The sequence below is a fragment of the Motacilla alba genome, chromosome 2 (genome assembly GCF_015832195.1).
Source record: "Motacilla alba alba isolate MOTALB_02 chromosome 2, Motacilla_alba_V1.0_pri, whole genome shotgun sequence".
NCBI lineage: Eukaryota > Metazoa > Chordata > Aves > Passeriformes > Motacillidae > Motacilla > Motacilla alba.
Window position 1 is genome coordinate 134,187,212 of NC_052017.1, and position 22,067 is coordinate 134,209,278.

Genomic DNA, 22,067 nt, shown 5'->3' on the forward strand with positions numbered 1-22,067 from the left:
ACTTGATGAATATAGAGTGTTCTGCAATTAAATGCAAAATCAACTTTTATTCTGAAAGACAACAGAATGATGTGAGAGAGAATTTAAGGTCTGTCCTAAATTTTAAAAAGTAACCAGAAACATAATTGGTCTTATACAATGTAGTGTAAAAAACTCCTGGAATCTGACTATCCCTTCCTTTAAAACAGACAAGAGATAGGAACTTTTGAAAACACTGGATGGAACTAGAGGACATATTTTATGAAAATTAGTCATTGCTTTCAAAATCAGGACTTTTTATTACTGCTGATAAATTGGCTTACTAGTATAAAGAATGTCTAATCTGTAAGGGCTTGCCTTTGCATTTTGGTTCTTTTTCTTTGATTCCCTCTCTTGATTAGCCTCCTGTATTACAACAGCATTAATCAAGCTGACTACAATCAATTCAAATATGAATTGTGAAATCTATTTCCACCATAATTACTGACTGTAGGTATTAACTTTATGAAATCCATATTCCTACCTGCTTGCTGACAAGACCTTCACCTCCCTTCCATTTTCTTCTTAGTTCCACATACTTTCCCTGACAAAAAAAAAAAAAAAAAAAAAACCAAAAACAACAACAAAAAAAAAACCCTTTTCTTATTTTTCCCCCTTCTGTTCACTGAGGTAAAATAGCAAGAGGCACAGGTAACTGTATGGTAAACTACTTTATTTCAAAGAGGAACTAAACCAAACATTGTTCTATATAAATGACAGTAAACATCATGTGATCCTGTGTGGACACAGAAATTAACTTAGGGTTCTCATAAGAGGTCAAGGTAAAGAAAGATGGTACTTTTGTGACAAACTCAACTCCTGCAGTGTTTGGATACAGACCTTGCAATGCATTGGTTCATCCTGTGTGTGAGTGACTGTAGATATTTATGTAAGCTTATTGTTATGTATCCTGGAACTTTTAATGGAATGTGGGATAGTTTCAGTGAAGGGTTCTTAAATAGTGTACAAATTTTCCACATCTGTCCTCCATGGCCTGCCTTCTAGCCTTTACCTTGAAAAAAAGCCACTAAAACCAGCTCTGTTTTCTGTAGTTAAGACAGTGATTTTAAACCATAGACTTGAGCTATTACTGCTGTGCTGTGGAGCATCCCCAGGAGCCGTTTATCTCTCCAATTCACAACTACTTTCCTTTCATCTTGCTCTGTGCAGGAGTAGTAACTTATTACTGGCCTCAAATTTTATCTCAGGCTACCTCAGCCACCCAGTTGAAATGCAGGCTTAATCCCATCTGAATTGAAGGGGACGTATAAAAGAATTGCCTTTTATTCCTATGCACTGGACACAGAACCAGATAATAAGTAGGACAGTCAAAGAGGAGGAACGAGTTCTTTGTTGGGCCACAGAGCACACACACAGCATGCCCACAGACAGATGAGATTTGGGCTCTCAGATGACAATGTATCAATGAGATCTCCATGCATATTTAAATGATTATTTAAGACTCTCTATGAGAACAAGTATTCCATTTCCAAGGGTCACACATGTCCTCCTGGAGCTGCAGCAGTGCCATGTGTCACCTGGCCACTGCCCACTGCCACCAAGTAGGAGTGGTTTTGTTTGCACACGTGGCTGAGTGAGGCTGACCAAGAACTGCAGAGCTGGCATCAAAGTGGAAAGCAAATACAGCACAAGCAGAAATAATGTATGACCCTAGAGCACCCCTGACCTGAACACAAATGGGAGTTATCTGGATAGAGGAAGATTGACAGCTCTTTGAATCCAAGCACTAAATAAATACCTGCATTTGTGGTGCTCCTAGAAAGGCTCTGTTTCCAGAAATCAATGCAAAGATTTGTTCAGTGCAGCATGCAGCATTCTTCTCCCCTTCTCAGACAGCCTAATTTTTTCCTAGAAACTTGCTGTCTGTATTATATCTCCTCTTCATTTTTTTTTCTGCAGATGATAAGGCATTGTCCAAAACTGACTTAATAACAGCAATAAGAGAGATGGATTGTCACTTTACATTACTCAGACAGTGGTTAAAGGTAATAAAGGTTCAGACTGCTTCTTTGTGCTACAAATGCTGCGCAACAGATTAGCCTGCTGGGGAGCACAATTGGAGGTGCTGGTTCCCCAGTCACTCCTCAGACACCAGGATAGTGGCTAGAGCATTCATTTTCTCATGAAGACATCTGACATTTGCTGCTCTCCATACGTCTCCATCCCTGCTGGAAAGCTGCAAGCAGAACCTCAGCACAGTTAATTTTCTTCTCTCACACACCAGGACAAGAAATACCATTAGCGTGTGAATGATGTATGAGGTGTAGGGTTCCTGCAACCCGCCCTTTTTGTTCAGGGCTTTGACCATGAGCTGTTCCTGCTCTCTTTCCCTCCCACAGTCCATCATGGATCTAAAGCTTTGACCCTCACTCTCTGAATGCACTTCTCCTATGAGCAATGCTTCCCAACAGGGCTTGCAGAATTAGGCATAAGGCAGCAGCATATGAAAAATGATGCTTTTTTTGTAGACTGTGCAGAGCTGGAGGTCAAGCACACTATTAATAATTCTCTGACTTTTTAAAAGCTGTAATTCCTCCATTTGTTGGCAACATGATTTGAAAGGTCTGTACAAGGCACTTAAAACAGCAGCTGAACAGAGGCATTTCAGCATTGTCCAATATTGATTTTTGCTTCTAACTTGCCTCTTTGCTAAGACTGGTTTCAATATCCTGTGAAGTTTAAGTGAAGACATTTCCCATCTCAATAGCCATGCATTGTAATTTGATCCCATAGACAAGCCTGGAGTATTTTCCTTAACAACACGGCTTGGCTCAAAGAGCAAGACAAAATCTCAAAATCACAAAAATCACAAAATCTCCACCTTGGACCACTGCTGCCCACTCTGAAGAAAGGCTGTGTGGGGAACGAATGGAGGTGGGCAGGAGTGGGGATCACAATCATCAGGCTGTTCACTGATCTCAGCTGTACAAAAAAACCGCTCACAGTATAGGGCTGTTACAACAGAGTATTTCTGCCTCCAGGGAAGTGGTCCCTAGGAATGAGAAACTTCAGCTAAATTCAAAGAACTTTTTAGTATGCTCCCACATAGCAGAAGGGAAAAGACATTCAGGAAAATTTAGCAAATTCTTAACCAAAATTAAGGAAACAAAACATGATATGTGAAATGTGAAAACATGAAAGAAAAATAACAATTGTAAACATAGATTTGGCTAACCATAACAATGACCTAAAATTTAAGAAATTTCCCCATTGTGGAAATTAGAATATATAAATAATGATTTTCATTTATTTTGGGGGGTAAGCAAGTGCGATCCTCATAGAAGAGAAAAGAAGGTCATGAGGAAATGCTCTATATTCATACCAGAAAGAAGAAAAAAGACAAAGAAAGAACAGTTTTTCTGCTTGGTGGGGGGTGAGACAGGACACAATTGAAAATGACTTTGAGAAGGCTGAAGTGCTTCAACCTTTTTTGCCTCATTTAAAAAATCTAAAAGTATTCAGACTATCCACAGACTTCAGATCTTAAGAACTTAGGCTGGTAGAGAGCAGAAGAGGCTGCATGGATACATAATGTATCTGCAAATCATGTGAGCCTTATAAAATTCACACCAGAGTGCTCAGAGAATTGAGCAGCCATTTCACAGCCATGAGTAATCATTTTTGAGGACGGATGGAGGGTGAAAGTTCCAGAAGACTGGAAAATGACCTCTCAAGAGCTCTTCCAGCCATGGTTACCATTCCTGTAAGGAGGGAAAAACAAAGTTAAGGCCGTGATCTATTGATTCCTTCTTTAGGAAGCCACAGTGGCAAACAACAATTTGGTATTGCCCCTATAGGAAGAGCACGAAGTTTTGAGAACACAGGGTCAGTCTGGATCAAATAAAAGGTCCATCTGTCACAAAATAGGCTCCGATAGTAGCCTGCAGCAGTTAGAGCCTTATGTAAAACCAAGGGAAGTGCAAGCATAGACCAGCACATTCTCTCAGCTCTTAGCAATCAGAAGCTTAGGGACTTACAGAGCTAGACTTGGCATCCTTCTGTTAATAGCCCTCCATGACCTTTAATAGCCCTCAACAATTACTAATGAAGAGATCTCTAAAGTGCTGTCTTCATTACATGAAATCAGAATACATAGGAACTGAACAGTCACACACTTTCTACTGCTCTGCCTTTCAGTGAATATATTTTTGTTCCCAGCCTGGGTATATTGTTATCACATATACATTCATTTCATGAACAGCTAATCCTTGAGAAAAGCAATACCAAAATGTCAGGATAGCTATTTGATATTATTTACATTCAAGCACAGTTACTCTGGCTAGTTTGTCAGAAGATGCTTCATGTTAGAGTTCAATCAAATTTATTTTAAGCTATAAAGAGACAAGACAATCCCATGTAGATGGATACAGTGCAGTTAGAGAATAGTGATTAAAGAACTTTATTTACATTTCTAGCTGATCAACATCTTTTAGATCCTTCTAATGGGAAGAATTGATTTTTTTTTCCTCTGCAAAAGGGACTTAATCAATTTTGCTTCTGGAAATGTTTTATTCAACAATAGCTAAATTTCCCTGCATACACATCTGTCAAAACAGAAACAATCATTGGAAAAGAGCAGCTTTTTATGCTGATGTAAAGATATCTGTTTTATTCTTTCAACAGAAGCCTATTGATTTTTTTATGCCTTAAAAAAATCAAATACAAATCCCTTAAATGTGCAAAACCTTACCCAAATACCTCCAAATATTAGCAAATTTAGTTTGAGTTTTTGAGATTGTTTTAAAGATTATTTTGTACTTTAAATTGAGTGTAAATGTCATCCTCCAGGAAAAAAAATATTTGCAATCCTTTTCAGATTAATTTACTCCAATGGTTCTGTACTAATTTAGCCTTTTTGGCAGTGCTGGGCTGGGACTTAAGAAGCCTTGGTTCTCCAGCTCTCCAGGTGATTCTCTTTGGTATCTGTGTGCAGAAGACTTTTTGGGAACATTATGTTTCATGCTGCTCAGCATCTCATTTCTCAATACAGATGGAAGAACTTTCAGTGGTCTATGGGTTACACACTGGGTGCAGGTGAACAAAAACCACACTTGTTAACTTGTAATGCCCTCATTCAAAACAATGGCCAAATGCCCATGAGGTGCAGCTCAGTTACTGGCAATAGCTCAGGATCTTTTACCATATGTAACAGCGGGCCAATCTACACATAAATAAGCAGGGAACTCTTTACAAGTTTTTAATACAGCAAGACTGCAGAAATATTTTAACTATGATTTTTTAATTGAAAATCTAAATAAAACATGCATTATTCATTTCAGCTTCTACCATGGGCACTGCATTTACATTTATACAAACAAATATTAAGCAGGTTCATTTCAAATAGGAGGTTCTTGTCTTGCTTGGTTTTATGCAGATTTATAATATGCACAATTTAATGTAAACTCTTAAGAAAATCAGAGAAGTCTCACCTCCTTGCAGCCTATAGGACCCTTGACCTTGCCAGGACTCATAAACACAGGGAAAAAAAAAAAAACAAACCTGTGAATATAGTACATGACACTGAATCCTTCAAAATTTAAAATGGTAAGAAGAAATCTGTAAAAAGAATAAAAATGAATTTGTGTTTGCTTTCAGTTAGAGAGCCTCCCAGTTCTTTAAGCTGATGGATTGTCATATCTATAAATACATCTACTCTCTTAACCTCTTGCTAACCATCAGTTGCACACCATAGTCTGCATTTGGCATCAGTGCAGTCACTGCAGCCAATTTGGCCACTTCTGGGACACCTTTATTACTCCGTAGCAGTAACAGCCTGAAACCTGGATGGTGAATTTGGGCCCTGTTGTACTCTGTTCTGTGGTAACAGGTAACAGGAGTAGACAGTCCCTGCTCCAGCCTGGATCCACACCCCACACCCACCACAGCACTCCCACCCACACGGTGATTCACAGACAGTGGCAGGGAAGGGTCTGATTCTGTCACACCAGAATGAAAACTGACCTGACGAGGCATAACTTGTGTGGCATACCTTTGAATTGTGTTTGGGAGGGAGTACAGGTTGTCAAAGGTACTTAAGGTGCTTAACTGACATACACTGGGGATCTGAGAGAAACAAAAAAAGCCAGGAGAAAACTGTGGCTCCCTGGAGGTCCCGCTTAGCTGCTGGTGCCAGTCGCTGCTGGCCCCACACCAGCACCCTCTGATTGCTGCCCACTCCGACACAGCTCTTCTGGAGGGAAAGCCGAAGCTGACGCTGAGGGGGCAATGCCCAGCCCACAGACCTCCAGGAACACAGCTCCTGCATCTCCCTGCATCACCCATCACCTTGAGGGCTTTCTGGGAGCTGTATGCCCACCCATCATCACCATGGCTGGCGCTGGGCCCAGCACTCTTTGCCCTCCTGCCCTGGCCATGGCCAAGCTGGGCCAAGGTGAGAAGGTGAGGGTGTGACACTGAAGTGGTCATGCACGTGGTGATGGTGAGCAGGGGCTCAACATCCACCTCTTGACACAGCATCTCACCAGCTGCCTGCTCACACAGCCGTGGCTGCTCCCACCCGCTTTTTCTCATGTTTATTCTGGTTGTGTGGAGTTGGGTGGGACACGAGTGCAGCAGGGTTTGAAGCTGCATTGCATGGCACTTCGGTCTGGGAAGGATGAGCAGCAGGGACATGATGGAAGAGTGAGCTGGGGACGGGCTTGGTGTGCTGGCACAGTTCAGTCCAGCACTGCCTCTGCCAGGTGGCCCTGCTGCCTGCATGGGCTCCACGCCACTGAGGACCGGGGACTGCACTCATGGCACGGAGAGAAGAGCCAATAACGGGAATCAGCGAAGAGTGAAGAGGCCCACAATGACAGTGCTCAAATTCACAGACTTTTATTTTTGACTCTGTACAGAACACGGCTGCGATTGTAATAAGGCATCAAATGCACTACTGAACAGCTCATGATGGACTGTGATGTTTCACCCCATTGTGAGTCAGTCTTACAAAATTAAACCAGTTGCTTTCTTAGTCAGTAAACTCTATACTCATTGCAGACAGATTTTTAAAAGAATTACAAAGACTAAAAAATTGTAAACACATAAAAACCCAACAACCCAGTGTAGCTTCCTAGGAGAGTCTTGGGCCTTTCTGCCACGGGGCCGGCTGCAGGCTGGCAGGAGCAGGCGAGGCCGGTGGGAGCACGCTGGGCAGCCGCAGCGTGCGGGCTGGGACGGTGCGGCGCCAGCCTCTGTTCTGGTGAGCTTCCCCAGCAGCTGCCATGCAGCTCCCAAAGCCCAGCCTCAGCCACAGCGCCTGACCGAGAAAAGGGAACTGAAAACGCGGGTGAGCAGGGAGCTGCTTGAGCAGCAGGGAGCCAGAGCCAGACACTGGCAGCTGTCACCTCCCTTCCCACAGCTCAGGGAAGCACGGACACCCCCAGTGGGAAGGAAGAGACCAGGGCTGGGCCCAGCCAGCAGACGTGTCATGAGGTAGAAATTGGGAAAGTGTCATATTTGGCAGCTGGGGCTGGTCAGAAATAAACTCACTAAGGGCACAAATCCTGTTCTGTTTCCAGGGTACTCGAAAATCCATACTCAGAATCTGGATGTTTAGAGGGCACCTAAAACCCACTCAGTATATGCCAAAATTTAGTTCCCCAAAAAAGGAGAAAGCTCTCCAATGAATCAAGTGACAACTTTAGCCCAGGCAATGAAAAAAAACACCACAAATTCTTCTCCCATTTGTACCTTGAAAGCATTTAAATTTTGAGCAGGGGAAGTCAAATCACGAGGATGCATGAGGGGGCAATAAACATCCCTTGGCCTCCCCCTTTGGTACCATCTCATGTGAGGTGAATGCTGTGAAGGCCTGTCCACTGGCCAGTGGGCTCATACATTCATTTCCACCATCAGCGACCAGACAGCAAGTGCTTTGGTTTCTGTCTGTGTTTGGTTTCACAGCACGAGAACCTGAGAGTCCAGAGGTTTTATATTGCACTGCTAACTCACACCATACTGCAATTTCTACAGTGATCAGAGAAATGTCCCGAGCATTTTTATCTGCTAAATTCCTGTGCTCCGGAGGCCTTCCTTCACTTCTTTCATAGCACACACTTACACCAAAATAAAGAAACTCTGTTAGTCCTGTTGTTTAAATTTTATTACTCCTCACACTTCTGCAGTGTACATTTAGATTATTAGGTTGACTAATATTTCCTTAAAATGCTCAGGAAAAATTTCAGGGTTCATTAAAGTATTGCAAGTTCATGATCTGTGACAGGCATTTTACAAAGTGTCAGAAAACTTCTCACTTGACAATAACATACTGACAGTCAGGGAAGCATTCCTTTTTCTAGCGCTAATAATCAGCATTAAGGCATGTCATGGTTCCTGCAAGAAATCTGTGATCCGTACAGCTTAAGCTGACATCTTTCTGCAATAACGGAATGTATTCCAATTTCATGCATATGTATAATTAAAAAATAAAAATAATAGCTCTCAAAACCACCAGCCTCAGTTTTAGAGCTTCTGTCACGTAGGTGAGAACACAGGGCCCAGGCAGGCAAAAGGGTTTTCATCCCCTGAGACATCCATCCCCCGCCCTACACCACCTTGCTGACCCCATCTCAGCAGCATTTGCCTCCTTGCATGGCATGGCTTTCCGTGGGAAGGCCAGCCCCTTCCCATCCTCAGGGCAGGATGAGAGGAAGTGCTGTTCCCACCTCCTCACCTTAAGAAAAAGTGTCAAGCTCTGCAGGCTGTGTCCTCACCCGCTGGCCAAGGCCAGCAAAAGAGGAACCCTCCTACTCTGCATCCAGATTCCCAGGCTAGTTCCTTCCTCACTTGTACTGATCACAACAGGCTGAGGTAGCTTCCAGACAGAAGACATTTCATGTATTTATCCTAGAGATTCAATTAGGAATCTCTGATGACACAGCCAGAAGGATGTAAGCTCTTCAAAGATGACTGTGGAGATGCTGGTCACTGCTGAGTTACTGCCTGTGAACATGCTGTGTATCCTGACATAAACTGGGAGAATCATTTACTGGGCAGCAGCACCCTCTAATAAGGCAGCTCATTTAATTACACAGTAACGCTGACCTCAAGCTGCAGTTGGAGCAGAGAACATGTGAAGCAGGATCTCTTTTGCAGGGCCAGCGTTACAGCCCGGGTATCACACTATGCAATGTACTGACCAAAGGTGTGAACCTGGAGCAGAGCAGCTCCTTGGGCCCTTGGCGACCTGCAGCCAGCAAGCACAAGGGACTGAACTAATTGAGTCAGACTTGGGTGCTGCACTTGTCTCCTGACAAAAACAGCCAGAGAAGCAGAATGAAAAAACAAGTGGCAAAACAGCATTCAGTCTCTCTGTGAGGAACCCATGTTTCCACCATCCACTTGTTATTCTGGACTTTGTGCTGCCACATATTACTGGGTTAAGGGAGTATAAAGCAAATCTCCTCCTACCTTCCCAAGAGAACTCCTCTCCTGTGTATCACAGTGGGAAAAAAAGTATTTTAAAAATAATTCATATTCCTGATATTTTAGAGTTAATTCACAACTGAGAAGGCTGTCATAGTGAAGCATGTTTCTTCTAAGACTGCAGTCAGAGACTGCACAGACAGAGCTCTTCACCCATGTTTGGCTTTGCCAGGGACCCATACACATATAACAGACATATACATATTAACAAAACATATATATATATATATATATATATATATATATGTATGTATGTATGCAGTACAGTTCAGTAAGAACTGACAGTGGTGCACTGAACAATTTTTGTTTGTTTTCCCAGCACTGCAAGGACACATCAATGTTCCCCAGAAACTGGCTGGTAATAAAACAAATAGCATCAGTGGTACAGGTTTTTTGGCTACAGTACCACACAACTGAGATTAATAGCAACATGCACCCTTGATCATCCCCTATGTTGAGTCTCTTGTCAGCCTGTAAACTGCCTGATACTTAACCTCTGTATTTCCTGATGATTTATTCTTTAAAAATAAATTGGGTTTTATTGAACGAGTCTCAGAGAGCTGCTTCCTGACCTTTCCTTGCTGGTTATGAGAAGGTTGAGAGCCTCACGACATAAAACTGAAGTTTCAAAAAGGACTAATAAGATGCAGACAGCCCCAGTATAAGCAAAGCCCTGCAGCTGAGCTTGAATTTCTTCTGGCATGTGTACTGATGAAGTGTCCAGCCTCAGTATCCCCATGCTTTTTCAGTCTTTGGGTCTTTTGAGACTCCAAACAAGAGGTCTGTTAATTCATGTTATGGCAGTTTTCATACAAAGACATCTGTCCACCAGGAACTTAACTTCTTTTATATGGGTCACTATAGCTATCAGAAGTTAATGACTATCAATCATTGCTAATCTGAACTGAAATGGAGCCACTGACCTCAAGCTGAAAGAGCCTTTTGTCTCCTACCAGCATCATGAGCCATATGGTTTCCTGCCCTTTGCCTCTTATTTCATATTTTAAATAATCATCACTAATTGTACAATTGTTTGAAAATATGGGAGGTTTGTGGCCAGCCATGACCAAGTGGTGTTCTTTCTTCCCATAGCTGTCACTTAAATGAAGAAAATGTATCTGCTTAAAATTAAAGAATAAAAAAACATCTCTTAATGAAATATTAGCCCTGCTATTTGACTATTGGTCCTGCTTCTTAATATTCTGTCAAGTAGAATGTTAATAATCCTGCAGGCTTCAAAATTAACAGCTTCCAAAGTGTCAAGGTCATTCTTGTTCTATATGGGAGTAATAAGAAAATTATATAGGCAAGACACCAATGGAATGTTTTATATTAGGATAAACGAGTATCTGAGGAACCTACTTATCACAAGTCTCTTTTTATTCAGTGGTTTTCATTATTATATATCATTTGCATTTCATCTGGCACAGTTCCCCTTTACAACAAGTACTCATATATTGAAAACACTTGATTGTAGAGCTTAAGATAACACCATTCTTGTCAGACAAATAAACTGCATCACCAGCTATCTTTAGCTGCATCTGCTTTCTTTAATGAAACATATTTTCCTGTAGAAATGCTGCCTTAAAAATCATGACCACACTAATTATCTATGGCAAGCACATCTTCCTCAACTAACGACAGCTCGAGCATATTATCATTTGCTCCAGACTTCATTCTAAAATTGAAAGATCCATACAGCTTTGCAGACTCCTTGGAGGATGCAAACCTGCTCCTCCGGTACAGCTCCCCTTTCCACATGGACATCATCAGCAGGCTGGAGAGCACCACGCCCCCCAGGGTTAAGAGACACAGCCCGGCGATAACACAGCGGTCCAAGTGAGCACCGATCCTTGCGCTCTCGTTCTCCAGCCTCTCCATCTCCCGGGCAGCCACAGTGTTGGGATCCACAGTCACATCTCTGGGTACCACGTAGGAAATTATCACCAGCAAAATGCCACTAACCAGGAACAAAATGGCACTAATGAATCCATAGTCTACAGATTTCCCAGCTGCTGCCTCCGAGGCAGCATCGTCCTCCTCGGAGATCAAGGAAGGAGAGCCGTGCACCCATTCAGGTGGCAGCTCCCTGCAGGAATGCTGCTGCAGAGGGGCATCCTGGCCACCTGTAGGAGTGGGGGGACTTCTTGCATGCTCCAGATTTACATTTTCATCCACATAGGTGAATGATGTCTCGAGTTCCTGGGCACAGCAGCAGGCTTTCTTCTTCCCTCCATCCTCTTCCCTGGGCAAGCGCTCGGCTGGGTGGCAGGGCTGGGAGGCGCTGGAGGGGGCAGGGTGCTCCTGAGGCGAGGTGCCCAGGGAGGAGGGCTGGGGTGCCAGGGGGGGCTCAGCCACAGGGCCCCTCTGCAAGGGCTTGCAGTGCCGTTCACAGTGCAGGGCTGCGACGGCAGCGGCTGCTCTGGGGTCCACCTCACCCCCCTCACACCGCTGCTGCTCGTGGGGATGGGGGGGCAGGCTCCAGCCAGTAGTAGTGCCCAGGGGCACCTGTCTGCTCTCCTCGGCCAGGTAGAGAAGCTCCATGCAAGCCATCGACCTCGTCCCCACGAGCCTCACCTCCTGGGCTACGGCATCCTCCAGCAAATGCTGCTCCTGACTTGCAGAAGCGGCTTCACAGTACTGGTGCTGCTGTATCCCAGAAATCTTCTTCACCACTTTTTCACCAACGTTTTGTTAGGGACATGGCTTGTGTCAGCTGTTAAATGATTAAACAAATCCTCTCTGACATTCATTTCTTTTCCGTCTGCAAATGAAATAGCAGAGGGGGAAAAACAACAACAACAAAACCGAACCCGACAACCTCACGATGATACATTAATAAACCAAAGGGAAGATAACGCAAATGTAATACATCAGCCCTCCTCTCAACTGTTTGAGGAGGGACGGCAAACACGATTGTTTTAACCACGCATTTAAAACTGCAATCCTCTTGCAGATCCAAAATCTATTAGGGAATCTAATCAACCTTTGACACCACTATCCAATTAAGGCAGTAAGTATGCAGAGAGCATGGGATAACCAGAAAAACTGTGTAAAATGTCAGAGAAAATATATGTCTGTTCTTTTAGAAGCATATAACTCCCATCCCCCCCTTCCAAATAAAAAATTTTACACTCAGATTCACAGACTAATTAGAAAGAAACACGCAAATCCCATGTAGCTCAATAATCCAGGATCTGTATTCTCCGGTGGAAATCTGATAATCCTATGGGAAAAGCAGTGCTTTCCTATATAAGATCTACCATTCATCTAAGAGCTTTTGGAATGAAATTATGCCTCAAAGACTGATGACTCAAACGCGGATATTACTTCTCATCTGCAATTAATTCGTTATAACCCCTTTCGCCTGGGCCCCATCCCCCTCGAGGCCGCCCGGTGTCACGGGGCGAAGCCTGCAGCCCGACAAATGTGTTGCATGCGTAGGAAACACATGTGCGTCTATTGCACATACGTGATCGCTCACAGCCGCTGCTCACTCACGCTCTTCTCGGGACCTCAGCGAGAACCGGCCGCGCTGGGAAAAGCGATTCCCGCCGGCGCCGGGAGTAGCTGGATCCACCCGCCACGAGTGACCCGAGCGATACCGAGGTGAGGGCGCGCAGACACGCACGGGCACACACGCATCCCCGGCGGGCAGGAGCACGCCGCCTCCTCCTGCTGCTCCTCCCGCTGCTCCTCCTCCTGCCCGCGGGGCTCTCACCTGCCCGGCGCGGCGCCGGCCCCCGCACGCACGCACGGACACACGGACACACTCACCTTCCTCCCGCCCGCCTCCGCCACCGGCCGCGCCCCCGCCCGCGCTGCTGCCAGCGACCCCGGGCTGCCCGGGCGGCCCGGCCCGGCCCGGCCCAGCCCAGCCCAGCCCAGCCGGGCAGTGCCGGGGCGGGCGGGCTCCGCTCGGCACGCCGGGAGCTGTAGTCCGCGGGCGGCGGCGCCGCTGCGGCAGCGCCCGGAGCCGCGCCCGCCCCGCGGCCCCCGGGGCTCGGCCGCTGCTGCGGGTCGCTGGGGCTGCGGCCAGCGCACGGCACCTCCGAGCCTGCACGGGCCGGAGAGCAGCGTCCGGGCAGCCGTGTGCGTGCGTCCAGCTCAGTCATCACCCGGAGCTGTTTTCCATAGTCTTGGGAGCTCACGACTTACTCCAGGGAAAGATAAAATCAGATTCTGAAATGATCCTAAAACTGCTGGAGCTGAGACGTCAAGGGACGTACCCTCTGCTCAAGACTTACTGGAAAATCTCAGGAGCTCACCCGTGTTGGCAGATTGTCCACGCACTTCCTCTGGCCGGCATAAATGACTATTAAAAAAAAGACTGTTGCCAAAAAATACATAATAAATGAATGACCATTTCATTTAAAGTATGAACCTTCACTGAGTTTTCTTGCCAGTACTTTTCCTTTGCCAGTGTTAGTGATAAACTAGAATATGAAAGTAAAGTATGGAGTCTGACCTGAAGATTTATCAGAGCTGAATACCATGCTGTTGTGGGAAAACTGGGCCTGGCGGAGACAAAAAGAACCATGGGCAGAAGGACCTTTGTCATGGAGCTGAAATGAGGGTGCACACAGGAATAAGAAGTGAGCAGCACCTGCCTGCATGGTTGTTGGACAGGAAAGCAGAGGCTCAAGATGAAAAGTGAGCTGGGGAGGAGCCAGAAGAGACAAACACAGACTGTCTGAAGGAGTTGGCCTAACATCAGAGAACAAGGTCATTCTCTGTAAGGACTCTTGGCCAGTTCTGAAGCAATGCATTAGGCAATCAAATCCGTTTTGAAGACATACCCTGCTGAGACCCAAAACACCCAGTACAGAAGGTTCATATCTTAGCGGGAATAACTCCCATGAATGTCAAAATTACTTGCCAGGACATGGCAACAGTAGGGCACTCGCAGTGCCCATCACACAGATTGCTTGGTGCTCTGGGGCGCTTTGCATCTCATTTCAAAGCAGCTCCAGGCAGTGTTTCCATTAGCAAAGTGCCGTTTCAATGCATTGAATAGTATATTATTTACCCTTTGGAGAAAAATTGTAAGGAGAAAATTATGGAGTTGGGAAAATTGTGCAGGCTGTCCTTGGAGCTTTTTGGTAACAGTGCCCTCTTTGAGATAAATATAAAGGAGCAAATAAAACCTAATCAACGAAACAAAAATGCCTATCTGTAAATTGTTCAAATAATTTCAAGTAAAAGTAAAGACAGAAACAAATTCTCTTTAAGTCTATTGCACATTTTCATTTGGGAATTAGCAGGATAGGAACATACAGATGTTGGGCACTGACACTGCAAGCTCCACCTTCTGCATCCAATAGGTGAATTTTAATTAAATGACTGACAGGAAAAAATATGGTTCTCAACCCTGGCAATGCAACCTGGAATAATGTGAACACCTTTCCTGGGCCCCGGCCCAGCCTACCAAGTCCTTGGGTGGGCATTGTCCTTCTGACATCTGATGCCAAGTCAGGAAATTGTCTGCACACAACAAATGGCCATCTTGTCATTCCTTGAGGAGCTACAGCATGTACTCTTGAGCACTTACTAGAGCCTTAGTTACTTGTTATTTAACCACACAAACATCTTGCTGCTCTGCCGCCCACTCTCCTCCCCATTTGTGCCAGCATGTGTTGGGCAAGTGTATTAATTTGATGCTGATAATTGTAGTCCCACAAACCATGAAGCAAACAGAGGGAACACATCTCTGTCAAGCCAAGTGTTGTCTATTCTTATGTGCCTTCCCATGCGGTGCTGTGTCTCCTTTCCCTTGTACAGTTCACTCACTCTTAGAGCAAAATCACTATCTAGTCACAATTCATATTACTGACATTTCATTTCCTTAACTTTGGATGCAACGAGTTAACAGCATTTTCTTGTAACAAATGTGATTGTTGCCAATGCTCTGAGGTGTGGAGGTGGTGAAATGAATGCATAGCAACGCGTACTCTGCAAACACAAGTACAGCTGGTGAAAAGATTAATCAAGTAAGGGCGGGAGTAAGAATATTTGTCACAGGCAGAAAGTGGCTATGTAGAGCTAAAAGCCAGGGTGATGGACACACAATGGGACAGGAATAAAAGACTGGAGTAGACTGTCAGGGTGGATGAGCCTTGTTCTCTCTGCTCTAGCCTACCACATAATACAGCCCTTTCAGACACTGAGCAGGGCTATGGTAGCAACACAGTGGAACTGACAGTCAGCTGATAAAGGTGTCTCAGTTGAGATACGTGCAATTAAAAATAAACCATGCTCTGGAGCATCTTGTAAGCTCTCTTCAAATTGGCCCAACTGTAAATGAGTATGTGAACTAGATGTACATGGTTTTTTTCCCATTCTCATTAACCTGTGATCACCATAAAACTGTAAGGAGGCTTGTGAGGAACTAAAAGTTGTTTCACACTTTCTGTTTGAAGCCTCACTGAGGGCCTGACCAGACCTGAAGGCTTTAGAGGAACCAGGCAAAACTGGAACAAGTTTTCTGAATGGTACATCCCGTCATGGTCAGGTAGAGGATGAGTTTTGAGATATTCTACTTGCTATCACCAATTCAGGGAGTTTTCCAGTGTTACATGGGACCCTCAGTGAAGCATTCCTCCAAACATTTTATTCTTTTTTTTTCCCTCTCTGTCTTATAACAGGTATACAGAGTTTTTCAGCAATCTCATTTTCACAGAATCTTCAGTTCATTGTCCTGCAGAGTCACACGACCTTGGGTTTCCAGTGGTCCTTGTGCAAGTGTTGCAAGACTGCAGAGCTTCTAAAATAAAGGGACACTCCAGCCAGTGTGGCCCAGAGAATAACACATTCAGAGAAGTCTAGAGAGAATATTGCATAAACTTCCCATTTCCACTTGAATAGATCACACTGTTGAGTAAAGTGAATTGGCTAGGGAGCCAAAACCATAGGGCTGAAGAAAAATTTAAAACATATTAAAGAAATACATGGACCTGTGTACTGGTCTGTGAAAAATAACAAAGGTAATAGATGGGAGTGAAGATGCAAGTTTATATATAGCTAAGTTTATATAAAAAGTGCAAAAAAACAAATACAATATACAATACAATTCTTTTTTGGCTTAGAGAATATAAGTATTCTGAGGGTAGCAAGCAAATATTTGGACAACTCACTATAAAAATAAAAATTCACCATTCCTGTATGTTTAAAACACATGACTGTCACAGATCAATAAATGTCACAGATTAATAAAGCAAAAGTAGACAGGGAAGCAATTTAATTCTGCTTTGGTTGATTCACTAATGCACACCCATTGTGCATTAATAAAAGACACAATAAGTAAATAATTTTACAGACATACAAGAAACCATAGATGTGTGATATGATGTTCCGGAATTGCTAGAAGTAGATTAAATCCTTGATAAAGTCCTATGCTTCTCATGTCTGAACACGTGAAATCATGGTTTGGGTAGATAGAGCTCCTGAGGATGAACAAAAAAATTCAGTCTTGGTCTTAGAGTAAAGGATCATCCGGAGGAGTAAAGGGCCTGTTGACCATTTGGAAGACACAGTAGATGTAGCCCCCCTCAGGAGCTAGTGAAGGACCGGTAGGAATTAATGAGCTGTCAGGCTGTGGTTTGCTCCCTGGCACTGCCCCTGTGGAGCCTTTACTGGCCTTCACTCACCAGCAGGGAAAGGACTGGGTCTGGATGTCCCAGGGCTGCTGTTTCCCACCTGCTATGCCCACACCAGTGACTCAAGCTGGTGACTGACCAACCCCATTACCACAGGTTTTACTGTTGATCCTGACCCGCCTCCCTGCTTTCCCCCTTCAGGAGCTCATGCTCAGCCCTTTTTCCTTCTGAATCCCCGAGCACCTGAGTACCCCTTTGTCAACAGGCCTATCCTTGACTGCGCCTTGATTGTTCTAGAGTCCTGCTGACTCTCACAGCTCTGTCTCAGCAGTCTGGGCTCAGGGTGCTCAGTGGGACATGGCCAAGCTGGCCCTGCTGTGCCCAGAGCAGACTGCCTGCTGAGTGCCAGGCACCTGGATGCCTCTGTGAGTGCCTGAGCTTTGGACACTGAGGTGCAGGAGACTCCTTCTGCCTCCCTGTGTGTCCCCAGAACGCTGAGCACTGAGCTGTGTGATTTGAAGGAGCCTTGACAGAGCCCATACAGCTCCTCCTTGCTGTGGGCTTGGGATTGCCACATGTCCCCACAGGTTTCTTTTGCCCACTGATGGGGAAGTACCAGCGCTGTGCTGTCACCAGGTTGTGAGAGCCAAAGTTACCATTTATTTCCCACCATGGTCATACCTGAGACATAAAGGACATGTTTCTCCCTGGGTCAGCCCACAAATTGAAGACTACAGGCCTGAGCCCTCTGTGGCTGCTGAGTGCCAGGTGTCATGCACATGACTGACTCCAGTCATTGCCTTTTTCAGATATTTTCCTGGATGGTTATTCTCTTCACTTTCCTGCACACTTGCATGGAAAGACAGAATCACCTCCAGTAATCACACATTAGATCTGGGAGATGTAGTCCACCTGTTATTCTGTACAAAAAGACCTAAAAATACTAATTATAGAATGAAGGAATTTAAAGGGAAAGTGAGATAATAGACTACCCTGGAGGGAAGCCCAGTTGAAAATCAGATGCCGCTTAGGAGAGAAATAAAGAAATCACCAAGGAGATTTTAAGCAAGGGATTTAAAGGATAGAGAATAGTGCAGAAATAAAAGGGGACTGCAGCATAGTATGAGGAAATAATACCTTGACCCATAAAAATGGGGGGGGGGGGTGGGGACAACGGGACGGGACGGTTATACTGAATCTGGAAACAAAAATTACTCTTAGCTGTTGCAGTACACATAAAACTATGGGTGAAAGAAGAAAGTGAAGGCTGCAGTTTCTGACAAGGCAAGGACACACAGTCTTCAGTAATATATATATTGCTGGTGACAGAATGAGGTTTTATAGAAATTATCAGAATAGTACACAGGGATTCTATATTATCAGCATGTGTTAAAGAGTTTCTGCAGCAGAAACATCAAAGACGTGTTCACATTAGAGAGGTAATGCTGATAATTTATGGAATTTACCTGTATTAAAAAGACTAAGTGTAAAAAAATAGTAAAACCTTCTTCTCTTGGTAGTGCTTTATGTCCACATACTATAAAGTATATTAAAGAGCTGAAATCTGTATTCCCATTTTAAAGGCAAAGAAGCTGAAACATGGGAAACTTGTAATTTATTACAATCCAGGCAACACAGAACCAAAATCAAGGCACCAAAATTAACATGAAATAATTGGTCCTTGAGCTTTGTTTCTCATTTCAACTGTTTTATCCAACAGAAAAGGGCAAGCAGTGACTTAGGAGGGAACTCAGTTCTTTTTTTCATACCTAAGGGGGAACTATTTTAAGCTCATAAATCATAGCATCAGAGATATGCCAGGAAGGTGTATCAGTGGAGTTCTGAAGCAGAGCTAGGGTCCGTGCAGATTGCTTGTGGTGATATTTGTATCTAAATTAGCAGCCATAGCAGCCCATATTTGAGAGAGTTCAAGGCAGAGCTTTCCTCCTTCTGCTCCTCTCTTCCACAGTCCCTTAAGCTGACTATCATGCTGAATTTATGTGTGGGGGAAAGCCTTGCCCATGTGTGTAGTCCTGGCCCCATCACAATCACTATAGCATTTGTGCAATCAGCTTTAAACAGGTCAGGATTTCTTACTGTCCTTCCTCATCTAATAATGTTGCAGTTCCTTCTAGAAGAGTGACTGCAAGGAGTGGTAAAAAACCCTGGTGGAAAACAACACGCTTAAACCTGGGGTAGATAAACCAAAGGGGAAAGGTAAGACGAATCACAGTACTACAGGCCCTGACAGGTCTGCCAGACTCTTCCAAAGGCAACATTTCTTCTACAATACTGAAAAACTGTGAATGAAGTGCTATGGAGTAATCTGCAAGAAGCAATCCTACAGGGCCATGTGAATGAGCTAGACCATCTATATGTTTTCCTCTCTGACATCCAGTGATTTGATCCTGTTTACTTTCCAAGGGAGTGTGATCAGACTGAAACTGGAAGGAAAAATATTTGATCTTTTTAAGCAGTCAAACCTTTAAAATCCATTCCTTTAAAGTGAATTTTGAGAACGCAACCAGAGGTTTTTAAACAAGACCTTTTTAAACAAGGCAGGCATTGCAGACCAAACACCCACAGAGCAATAAACATTTAATTCATCAGATATGGTTAAGGCTTTTAACATTCTTTTTCTTGTCACATAGGCACTGTTCATATTCCTAAGGAGGTTCTACTTGCTGTCCTCCTTTGATTGCCGTGGAAGAAGGAGGAACATTGTTCTTAAGGCTGAGCTTAAGAGAGGTATCTGGAATCAATAGTGAAAAACAAAACCTGACCTGATGGTTTTGGTTTTATTTTAGTTAGGAGGCATGGAAGGAAATATGATGTCATGCTCTATATTAAACCAGCTCTCTGAAAGCTTTTAATTGCAGTGGGTTTTGAAGCCATATATTCAAATAGTGACAGCACACTGTGTTGGCTCCTTCACAAACAGAAGTCTTAGAGAGTCACATGCTGCAAAAGAAAACGTTTTACACTTTTCTGTTCTTGACACATCAGAGTCATTTTTATCTGGTTACTATGTTATGCATGCAACAGAACTGCAATGATAGTAAAATCTGTGACATGCAGGCAGGACTGTGGGCACAGTATGAAAAAAAGGCAGGCACTCACTTGAGCAGTTGAAGAGCTCCTAATACATTATTTATGGGAAATCAATATTTTTTGTAATAAATACATACACACATTTATCTGTCCTTTCAGGAAAACAAAGATGTCTCTATCCCACAGTTGGTGAAAAACAGAAAGCAAAATGACAGAGACCTTAGTTCACATTGGCTAATTACCAAGTCTTCCTCTGGCAGTGTCTGGGGAGCCAGCCCAGACAGGTTGGGTTCTGCAGGAAGGTTGGCTCTTGAAAAGAGGAAGATCATTTCTAACTTGTGGCAAAGACCTGGTTCCTGAGCAAACAGGTCTCCATTGCAGAGCCCTGAAAGCTCTCTCCATTGCAATGGGATTTATTTCAGTGTGAGATAGGGACGTGTAGCTGAGTGTCTGGCGAGAAATGCCTTGGTGTGAAACCTCCTTAAATGGAATCAGAACAGGAGTGTTGGTGTGGAGGAGCCTAGAAAAGGACTGTAGTGATCCAGGCACCCCTGGGGGAGTCCCTAGGGGTTTATCAGCACAGTGCCTGATCAGGCTGAGCAGGCAGCTTTTGGGTGCAAAGAGATCCCTAGAGATAGAGAGCTTCTCCTGGACAACAGGCATCTAGTGGTGGATGAGCAAGGAAGGAGGATTTGTTCTTACTGCATGCTAAATGTATTACTGTTTTGTCTTTCCTTGAATAAAGATTTGTTTGTATATTTTCTCAGAGTCCTCATGAGTGAGTAGGTGAGACCTAATGAGGGCATGTGGTTTTCTGGCACTTCTTGGGTGGGGATTAAGCTTGGTTTAATCATTTGCTTCAAGAGATGTCAAATACATGGATGCTGCTGGTTTCTGTTCTTATTAACCACCTGGCTGAGAATTATGTGTACACATTATAGTGAGGTAATCGGAGTTCTTTGGTTAATCTTACTTCTGAGTTATCCATGCATGTATACACACATAGGTACTCACAAATAGCTATGAGGAGTTTTTCATGGAGAGTGGGGGATTTGGAAATTAATTTCTACTCATTTTACTCCAAGTGACACACTCTCCCCCACACAATATTATACATAAAATCAACCATGGAGAGCTATTTTCCCGAGCAGACGGAAATGATGTTTTTTGAGGTGGGTAGCTGCATTTCAAAGCCAGAAATCTGCATGGAAGATATTTGTGCAGTGCCATCTGGACAAGTTTTTAATTAATGTGGAAAATGAAAAATTAACAGGGAGACTAACAGTTTCTTCATGTTCAAAGACATAATCCTGCAGGGAAAAAAATACCCGTGGTTCTACTTCCAAAGGATTAATAAAGAGCTTCTATCATGGGTATATAAAAATGAAATCAGACTAAGAAAAAATATTTTAGACATTTATGATTAGTTTTATTAATTTATTAATTTATTAATTTAGAAAAATTCTATTTCCTTTCAGAAAAGATAACATGAAGGGATAATGACAAGTAGCTAAAGATACAATTCTGTGTATTCTGAATGAGGGAGTCTTTCCATCTAATAAAATAATAATGATAACATTTGAGGAGCAGAGAGGAAGAGAAGCATCACTCTCTTTTGGGGCACATAATAGGAGTTTATCTATCTGTTCATTTACATTGCAGTCACCCTTTTTGCTACCTGAGCATCAGACAGTAATAAAACATGGTAGAACTGGAGACTGAGTTTTCTGCCTGTCTTCTGAAGTTTTGAAATACAAAGTGTATGAAGATTATTTAAATCGCATTGCTTTTCAATCTTTGAGAAATATTGTCACTGTTTAACAACTGATCTGCTTCTTCATCTGATTTTCTGGTGATAGTTTTAAACCAGTAGCATTAAAATCACTATTTTTGGATGATAGGAGAAATCAAAGGGTACCTGTGACCATGAAAGATTTTATTCAATTTGTCTCAGAA

At 43.6% G+C, this 22,067-nt stretch overlaps 1 protein-coding gene across 4 annotated transcripts; it reads right to left on the bottom strand.

Annotated features, from left to right (window-relative positions):
• Positions 1-6,860: 6,860 nt before the first annotated feature.
• On the bottom strand, positions 6,861-13,306 carry TMEM74 (transmembrane protein 74). 4 transcript variants are annotated; one of them, XM_038129538.1, is made up of 2 exons: positions 13,243-13,306; positions 6,861-12,229 (listed from the first exon to the last, which is right to left on the bottom strand). In XM_038129538.1, exon 2 carries the CDS (start codon positions 12,016-12,018, stop codon positions 11,068-11,070), a length of 951 nt encoding a protein of 316 aa, XP_037985466.1. In that variant the 5' UTR covers positions 12,019-12,229; positions 13,243-13,306; the 3' UTR covers positions 6,861-11,067. The 4 variants fall into 4 exon arrangements, with proteins under 4 accessions (XP_037985466.1, XP_037985468.1, XP_037985467.1 ...); XM_038129540.1 differs by having other exon boundaries at positions 6,861-12,181; positions 13,243-13,296; XM_038129539.1 differs by lacking the exon at positions 13,243-13,306 and adding an exon at positions 12,938-13,232 and having other exon boundaries at positions 6,861-12,181.
• Positions 13,307-22,067: the final 8,761 nt, after the last annotated feature.